The sequence below is a fragment of the Clavelina lepadiformis genome, chromosome 1, assembly GCF_947623445.1.
Source record: "Clavelina lepadiformis chromosome 1, kaClaLepa1.1, whole genome shotgun sequence".
Taxonomy (NCBI): domain Eukaryota; kingdom Metazoa; phylum Chordata; class Ascidiacea; order Aplousobranchia; family Clavelinidae; genus Clavelina; species Clavelina lepadiformis.
In genome coordinates, this window is record NC_135240.1 from 6,846,843 (window position 1) to 6,856,573 (window position 9,731).

The 9,731-nt window shown below is 36.1% G+C and overlaps 1 protein-coding gene across 1 annotated transcript; it reads left to right on the forward strand.

Moving 5' to 3' along the window:
* Positions 1-62: 62 nt before the first annotated feature.
* LOC143459283 (ubiquitin-protein ligase E3A-like) lies at positions 63-9,417 on the forward strand. The gene is made up of 15 exons (XM_076956364.1): positions 63-216; positions 289-356; positions 855-1,447; positions 1,540-1,663; positions 1,772-2,429; positions 2,581-2,806; positions 2,987-3,114; positions 4,622-4,779; positions 5,614-5,722; positions 5,966-6,107; positions 6,312-6,517; positions 7,016-7,180; positions 7,464-7,619; positions 7,879-8,064; positions 8,311-9,417. The coding sequence occupies exons 2-15, from the start codon at positions 337-339 to the stop codon at positions 8,461-8,463; spliced, it is 3,024 nt and encodes a 1,007-aa protein (XP_076812479.1). The 5' UTR covers positions 63-216; positions 289-336; the 3' UTR covers positions 8,464-9,417.
* Positions 9,418-9,731: the final 314 nt, after the last annotated feature.

Genomic DNA, 9,731 nt, shown 5'->3' on the forward strand with positions numbered 1-9,731 from the left:
GAACCAATCAGAATTAATTGGGACAGTTGACAGCTTGAGTGCTTGGGTAAATGTGATGAAGGCCATGTGATGTAGGTTGCTAGCAATACTCCAGTCTACCAATGCAGCAGGCAGATAGGTTTATTTTTACCGTCTGTGCACACATAACTTACACTACTTACATACAAAAGGTATAGTGCACAAGCACACTGTGAAGGCGACGTAATTCGGAATTAGGTTTGTAGGCTATAATTTACATGTCATTTAAAAATATAGGCTACCGGTAAGAGTTTTATCCAATTCCTGCAGGATTTCTGGACTAATCCAAAACTTGGGTGGTTCCCTTATCAACTCTTCATGAGCGGGTCTATACAAAGGTTTGTCTGTTTGTAAATGTAGCTTATTCAGCTACGTATAGCCTAAAAAGTAAAATGTGTTTTGGCTAATGCCAGAATACACTCACTGAATCTGAATAGGTTATAGTCAGACTCCAAATCGAACTTGGTGGAAAGCGTGGCAACTGCCCCCTTGAAATGTTTAAAGACTGTGCTTGCTGCACCCTAACGTCTCATATAATACGTCTAGAAAACGGACCCCGCAGGTTCTGCGTTTTGCCTGCCAGACTGCAAAATGCACCTGGTGCACCCAAATTTAGCTTTTCCGCATCCGATCACCCTCATTTTTGTTGTCCTGCACCCTCGAGATTTCATCGAAAAGTGCCATGCTTTCTAGTCTGAGATTGTTGAATATTGATTGAATGTTTATGTGTTTTATTGTTTTAGAATCATTTTTCAAGGTTGTTGACGCTTGCTAAATGTGATTTGGATTTGCTGGTGTTTTTTGCTTACCTTGAGTTGTGTTCTTATATGTTACAGAGCAGAGAATTGGCCTGCCAGTTCTCAAGATCCACAGAACAATTCAGCAATGTCAAAACGATGTGCAATAAAACAACGTATCCAACAGTATTATTTCCAGCTAACTGAAGGCTGCGGACAGAATTATTGCAACAACCCAGATTGTGCTTCAAATCCAAACTTTGAAAAGCTGTCGTCAGATGATGCTGCAGCAAGATCAATTGTGTTATTCAAAAACAAGGCCAACTTTTGTGAGAAGCCACCAGCAAAGATAGCAAGAACAGATCTAAATCATGAAGAAATGTCAAGAAGCTCTGAGAAAACAGCAATCACAAGCACAGCTTCTATTGAAACTGAAGCTTCTACTAGTTGTGGAGATACTGAAATGACAGATTGTTCTAATGATAAGCGCAAACCAGAATGCCTTGATACTGATGTGAACTCTTCGGGTAACGTCACCTCCAGGCAGACGGATCAAAGGACAAGAGCAAATGCTACCTCTGGTTGTGCAGAAAATATTAATAAGAAACTTAAGCAAATCTCTGTAACTGACGGTTCAGAGATTACAAGTATTCCAACAGAACAAGCTGATTCTGCAACACTTAAGAAGATTGGTAATCACTTTACTTTCAGTTTTTTTTTTGGAAGGGTAAACCTATGCAGAGTATTGTAGTCTATAATTTAACTGCGGAAATCTGTTTTTCAGAATCACACTGTGAAATCTTAAAGAAAGTTGACAAGGTGGATTATTCTGATGAAAAAAATGGTGTATTTGTGTCATTGCAGCAAGCGATATGGAGTGTCTTTTCAAATGCAGACAACTTAAACAGGTTCTTTCTAATATACAAGCTTTTGTTAGACAGAATACCTTACATAGTTTAAGAAATCCAAAGGTTTTTATAAAATCTAATATTTTTGAAATGTTTATTATTTCCCAGATTTATGGTGTCAAAAGAAGAACTAAAATCTCAGATTCATCTCGATGAAGACAAAGATGTTGATGAAACGGAAATGAATGTTCTTGAAACCCCAATAGAAACAATGTCGGTTGATGACACTCCAACATGTAGTGGTAAAAGTCACCCAGAAAAACTATCCATGGACGATATAGATGAGGATGTAATGGCAGATGACAATAAGATGGAAACATCCGCTTCGACCCAAAAAGTCATAGAAGATTCAAATAAAATTACTGTTGATGTACCATCCTGTTCAAAACAGCGGCAAGACTTTTGTCCGACGGTTAATATGGAATCAGTCATCCATGTTTACAAGCATTGCAGCAATCATATGCAGCTTGAACGTGTTATGCTAAACGCTGTTTGTTATTTGATTAACGACTTACACAATCAGCTGAAGGCTACTCCTAACTTGTACGAAAAAGACCAAAATTTTTTAAATACGTTTGTGATATTGATGGAGAACTGTGCAATACACACACCGCATGGATTGAATACTGCATTCCCTTCATTTTGTAAACTCATCGCAAGTCTTCCGATCCCAGCTCAGGCAGGGCTAGCTAAATATTGGTCAACCTACAGTAGAGATCACTTAAGAAATATACTTGAAAATCTTCAGCAACTCATTACGTTCAAAGTATGATATTATGTAAATGATAGATTGCTATGTATTTCTAATTGCAGCTGGTTTTCTTATTTATGGTGTTGATAAAACGTGTTCTTGGTTGGATAAAAGTCACTAAAATGCTTCAGTCAAAATTCCACTGACAATGCATTTCAATCTTTAGGTAGTCACCGAAGTAGACAATGATGAAGTGATAGCTCAATATGCTCACACTAATGAAGCAATTATTGCTGCTTCGCGTTGCCTCAATGTTATCTATTGTGCCTCGATGTTAGGCGGAACCATCAACAGAGAAATAGATGAATCTGGAAGGGATGCATCAGCCGAGCAGAAACTAAATTGGAGCAAAGATGAAGATGAGTTCGATTTAGGACTAATCGATGGAACAGGTCTGTTGTTTGCTTCTGGTGAAGCCTTAATATATAATAGAGAGTGTTTTTATATAAAATTTGTTTTTTGGCAATTTTATGCATAGTTTTTGCGTATTTTTTTTCTGTATTCTTTAAAGATTTATTTTTTAAAACTTGAAAAATACTTTTGTGATTTGTTTGTAAAATGTTTTCTTACAGATGAGAGATTCCAGTTTGATTGGGTGGATTCGTTGGCAGAAGAGCTAAAGTTGACAAAGCTGGACATTGTTAAACCTCTTGTGCCCTTTGAAGAGTTTATAAACGAGCCACTCAACGAGCACGTTCAGGTAAACGCATCATACTCTATCATGTCACAATGTAACCCATCAACTCATCAAGTATACTGTTGCAAGCTAATACAGTCATTGGCATCGGTTTTCACCTTTTTGTAGGGCCACCCACCATTTACCAGTAGAGAAATTTTCTCTATGTCTGAGCTGCATTGCTTGAAATTGTGTTATTAGAGTGTTTCTCAGTTTGCTTTTCAGGCTTTCATTTGTGCTGTAAGGTTATTGACTTACCCGGATATAACACTTACTGCAATAACACTCATAAGAATTCCCTATTTTTCTGGTCACCACCACGTCTTTTGTTTGATGTGATGGAACAATTACCAGATGCATTGTTAGGTTTAGATCAAAGGAGGAATCAGTGAACACAATATAATAGAATATAATTACTTCATTCTGTTTAGAAGGCAAGTTATATTTGTTGCACTGTTCTGGTTTAGAAACCAGATTTAGTTGAAATGTAACAGCCATAAATGCTACAAAATTATGAAGTTACGCTTCGCATGTGGAGCAAACTACCAACAACACACAAAAGCTTTCACAAAACAACTATACGGGCAAATTGCTCCAAAATTTTCTACCCCCGGTTGTTCTAGGAAAAAACAAGCCTATGAATGCGGTGCCGGTAGTTTTCAAGCTCAAAACCTGAAATTATGGGTTTAATACAAATCCGAGTAGATCTGATGTCTAACAACACTCATTAACTGAATGAGTGTTAACTGTTAAATCAATTTATGTGTTACTAATAATAAGCAGCAAGATATGTTCTTTTGAATGCAGCAATAGCCTATTGCCGACATAACATTCGATAAACAATAGCCTATTGGCGGTAATGTTCCATAAACTTCTACTTGCATTAGCCCAGCAGGGGCAACTTGCAGTTCTTTGACTCTTTTGCTCCCTTTGATTTGTTCACAGTACAGTGTACACTAATTTAAGATATATTTTAATCAGTATATTTATCAGTAGCTTGCGATATATAGATATTTAATGTTGTTATTTTTGAAGTTTAAGAAAATGTGTATAATTGTGAAAAATATGTTCAATCACAAAAATGTTTAATTAATGCGATTGCTAGTCAAGATTCATACTGTGCAGTAATTGTGGTAACTAATTTGAACAGCATCATAGTTTAGTTTTTTTGAATCAATTGCCCCATGCACTAGTTCCAGAACCAAATAAATGTAGGAAAAGCAGTGAGCAAAGATAAAAAAGTCATATATATAATTACGTGGCTGTATCTTCATTGAAGTTTTGAAGCGGGGTATGCAGCATTACGAGCGGGGTCTTTATTAAGTGAAAATCGGTCAGAAATGACTCAATTAAGGTTGCCGACCCAACATAAGCTCAATATTTTAATAATTTAAAATAGTTTTTTCAAAAAAAAGAACTGTTAGTTAATATGTGAATGTCGGCCCATTTTTTTTGTTACCCAAATACAGTATTTGGGTAATGCAATATTTGAAATATTGCTTCTTGTCATAATTACTTCAATGTATCACAGATTGACAAAGACTACGCAAACTACAGAATAAGCCAACAGCTTCATGACAAAAAGCAGACAATTCCAAATAAATTCTCCTTCCTCCATTATCCCTTTCTCTTGACCACGGTTAACAAGACAACTTATCTCTTCTATGACAACCGAGTACGGATGTTCAGGTAACGTTCGATCAATTGTTGGCAAAAATCAAATCATCTTTTTTTATTTTTTGTTTAATTTTTTTTTTCAAATTTTTTCTGAAAAGTCCTCTTCAAAATCATTTTTAGCTAGCTCATCACAACAGCTACTTCAGCAAAATTGTGTAAAATGCTGTTTTTATGTCAACTTTGTCTAACTTAAAGATATTATCATACTGACTGTGGTATAAAAGTATACTTTTATTCTCATCACGTCACATGTACAGTATGTGCCATGGTAGGTGCCATCTTTACCACCCACTACATGTGCTAATTTTCCCAAAAACAATTTTTTAATATTTCTATGAAAATGTAATAAAAATGGAAAAGAATTAAGTGCAAATGTATTTTACTGTTATGTGTGATGACTGCCCCTATAAAATAAGCTTTAAAAATTTTTCTGATATAACAACTTGTTGGTTAATCTGCTAGAATGTTAAAAACTTGTTAGCTATTAGCAAAAGACATTTGTCTGAAAGAATTGTGGTCATAAGACTTAGAACTGTATATCATCTCTAAGACATTGACAAATCATGCTCTGAGCTTCTAATCATTATTATTTTAATGCCTGAAAGCACTGCTACATTTCCTTGTTGTGGTAAACCTTTGATAGCACTAAAAGTCATTATGTTTTTTTTTTTGAACGAAAAGTGTTGTTGGCTTGTAATCAGCAGTTTACAATCGTGTAACTTTGCGATTAACGGCTGTAGCAGCTTGCAACTAGCTAACATCTAAAGAAGAATTAAACATGAAGTCAACAAAAAATATGTTATCGATAAATCGGGGAAGTTGTTTAATTTTTATGTGTCTAAGCAGTGAGCGACGAAGGACGTTGGTTTCTAGCCTGATGCAGGGTTCCTTCATCCACCCCTACCTTAAAATTCAAGTGCGAAGGTCACACATCATTGACGACACTTTGATTCAGGTGGTTTTTTATCTATCTTCAAGACATAAACTTTCAGTACAAGTGAAGTTAAAGTATTCTTTTTTAAATCGGTGAAATATTGGTTCATGTAAGGTTTTGTATTTCACTGTCTAGAAAACAAGAAAATTTGTCTAGATTAAAATTCTGTCAAATGCCAAGCTCAGATGATAATAAAACTTCATTCCATGCTTCATGAAACAGAAGTGAGTAGCATAACAACTCTATCATTTTGTGTCGATGCAGCTGGAAGTTGCATCAGAGAACGTGAAAGATTTCAAAAAGCAACTTTACGTCGAGTTCGATGGGGAGGAAGGTGTGGATGAGGGTGGAGTTTCAAAAGAATTTTTCCAACTCGTGGTCGATAAAATATTTGACCCCGGAAATGGTATGACATTGACAGTGGTAATTGTTATCTGTAGTCATTGGCTTCACTCTGCCACCGGTGGTATTATTTCAACAGTAAGACGAATAATACCAATGTATTGTATAATCTTGAGTTGTAAAGTAAAAACATTCCTTGTGCAAGAGAAACTGATTTGATTGTTCAGTCTCAAACCACTACAACATTATAACGACTTTTATTTGGAAGGTATGTTTGTGTACGATGATGATACCAGACTTTTTTGGTTCAACGCTTATTCGTTTGAAGCTCTGACTCAGTACAAACTCATTGGCATTGTACTGGGATTAGCCATTTACAATAACTGCATACTTGATATCAATTTTCCTACCTTTGTGTACAAAAAATTACTCGGAAGAAAAGCTGATTTTGATGATATGGCAATCTCTCATCCAGTAAGTGTTAATTAGTTATTGCTACGTTTTACCGAAGCGCTTATAACAGAAAGCTATTAGGTCACATTTTTTGTAGTATGTTCTGCATGAATTATAACACCTTACAGCAAAGAGTTGAGTAAGGTGATGGCAATTTTTTTTAAATAGGACCTTTCTGTTTTAAGCACATACTTGCATTAGGTTGTCAAATCTTGTGAAGATGTTATAGTGCACTACCAAATTGTAAACTTTTGTATGCTTCTCTTTCAAAATGCACATGCAAGATATAAACACTCTGCTAGCTCTATGCATTGCTCTGTAGTTGTAGTACAGTACATTAGGTTTTGGTTGGTAGAAGTAATAAAACGCAACGTGTCATACTTTGCCTATCCAGATCCTTTTAGTAAATATTTACCATATGTGGGTAAAAAGTGTGCACGAGTTTGCTTGTGTAATCAAAGTTTTTTCTGCAGCGACTGCGTAGCGTTTTTTCTTGTCTGACTTCGCTATACATTGTAGGTGATTCATAAAAGTTTATGTGAATTGCTCGAATACGAAGGAAATGTCGAAGAAGATTTGATGGCGACGTTCTGCATTGAATACCAAGATATTTACGGCATCCAGCACACTCATGACCTGATGGAAGGCGCTGAAAGTATTCCGGTTACTAACGACAACCGCAGGGTATTTCGTTGTGTTTGAAAATTGTGACATAAAATGACGTAGAGTTAAATATGTTATTGGCCAGATTGAGAGAGGTTTTACTTATCTTGTTACTGTTCATTGACTGGCCACTGTTTATCAGAGGCATATTGTAGAAAATTAAGTTTTATAGAAATACATTTAAGTAATAGCCTATGTGTAGTTTGCAATTTTCTTTGGCATTTCCATTCATCATTTCTTCAAACAGTAGTTTTAAATATAAGTCGATAGGTATGAATAGTTGCTTTAAATCTAGCATTTTTAGGAGTATGTGGATTTGTATGCCGATTGGCTTCTAAACACTTCGGTTTCTGCACAATTCAATGCATTCCTCTGTGGTTTTGATATGGTTGTAAATGAATCTCCTCTCAAGTATTTGTTCGATTCAAATGAATTAGAACTTCTGATAAGAGGGAGCGAGGTAAGTTAAATGCCATATTGTGCCATTGCCGGCTTATCTCACTTAAATAGTGAAGTTAACAAGCAAACAAGCGTAATTACTTTTAAGCAATAACATGGTTTTAGTATAATTAGATGTCTTCTCAATTTAATATTTTCTCACATGATAAAGTGGCAGTGGCAGTGCAACTGATACGTATGTGATCAACTTGAGATAATGTGCATTCTGAATGTATAAACACATTGCGATGAAGCAAAGTGAAAGTTTAATATTCCTCCAGAATTATGACTTTGATGAGCTGGAACGCTCAACAGAGTACGACGGCGGGTTTGAGAAGCACTCGCAAACCATTCGGGATTTTTGGGCAGTCGTTCATGATTTGTCTGATGTTAACAAACGCACATTACTCCAGTTCACCACTGGCAGTGACAGAGCGCCCATGGGCGGACTTTCCAAGCTGAAAATGGTAAATTATTCAGTAGAATGTTTTAAAACCAATGAGATTAAATTTTATTTCTTGCTGTGACTAGTTTCACATCAACTTCATATTGCAAACTTCTATACGTATAACTTATATCTTTTGCCGCATGCTTCTAATAAGTAAACAGCATCGATAAACATTGCATGCACACACAGAGTCACACACAAACGTCTCTCATTAGCCCTGGTTGGGTTCAAAGTTGCGTTAAATGTTAGAAACTTTGCTGCACAGATAATCGCACGCAATGGACCAGACTCGGATCGTCTTCCAACAGCACACACTTGTTTCAACGTCATTCTTCTCCCCGATTACAAAGACCGGGAAAAACTGAAGGAACGTCTCCTGAAGGCAATAAAGTACTCCAAAGGCTTTGGGATGTTGTGATATTCCAGTATTTTTATTTACAGTTGTTTTTTACTCCTTCGATGCTTGAAATGGAATTCCTTGAACATTGTCCAGTTTCTTGCATACTCAGGGAACACGGCGTCTGGTTCCACGCGCATCACCTGATTGTAAGCTCTTGGTTGACTCCAGTTGGTGTCATATCTTTCCGAGTTTGTAACTCTACCGTTTGAACAATGAACATATTTTCCTCCATTACATGATTTTGAATTTATATTGTAATCAAATTCTAAAGGTCGTTTAATTTCCTGCAACTAACACTTGCTAAACAACGTCCTGTATGTAGTGATTGGATTAGAATTTTTAGCTATAAGTTCGCTATAACTTACACCTTGCTGTCAATCCAACCGGTTTTGACAACGTGCTTCAATCCTATCGATAGAAATGGTTAGTGCGGCTCGAATACAGCGGCTACCTGTGGATTTATAGCGTATTGTGGCCGAGTGTAACCTTGAATCCCATCACTTGTAGTGTTAAAGTTTTTCCTTAACGTTGTTATTTTGGTTTACAGCTTTTAGTGATGTTAACCGTCCAGTTTATTTATAAGTTTGATGACAGCCGTCCAGATAAGCAAAAGCCATGAGAATATTTGATATAATTTACTGATCAATGTTGCCACTATATTGCTTATATTTCTTTGTGTACGGGGATAAAACCATATTCTTTGTCAAACCGGGTTCTTTTTCCGACCGGACCGCCTGTTGAACTTATCCTTTAAAATTTGATTAAACAGCTGTTTTATTAACATGGAAAAACTGAATTTGTTGTGGATATCGCGTAACTTGATTGAGTAATTTTGAATGTGTTTTTATTTCTCGCAACACCTTTGCTTATTCTCACGCTTTGCATCAGCGTGTCAATTTCTTTTTGCCGGCAGTGTTTCTGCCTTCAGTAGATTACTTTACCAGTTTGCTAATAAAAAAACCGAAGGTTGTAGTCTTTGTGTTTGAAGTCGTGTTGGGTAAGAAGCATTAAGAGAAAAATCCCGGATGTGTAGGACAGATTTCATCTATACGTCGTTTGTGTGTCATGACGTATCTTCGTCTAATTTAAAGGTAAGTATCAGGAATCTTGTTTCACCACAACCACCTGAAAATAATCATCATCAGGAATCTCCATGAAGTCGACCTCGCAACAGCACATACATAGTTAAATCTGCCAACACCTCATATTTCATTGCAGCTGGCCAAAGAAGAATAGTTAAACTAGAATTAAAACATTTGTTGTTAGGATATATTCTAATTTATAAT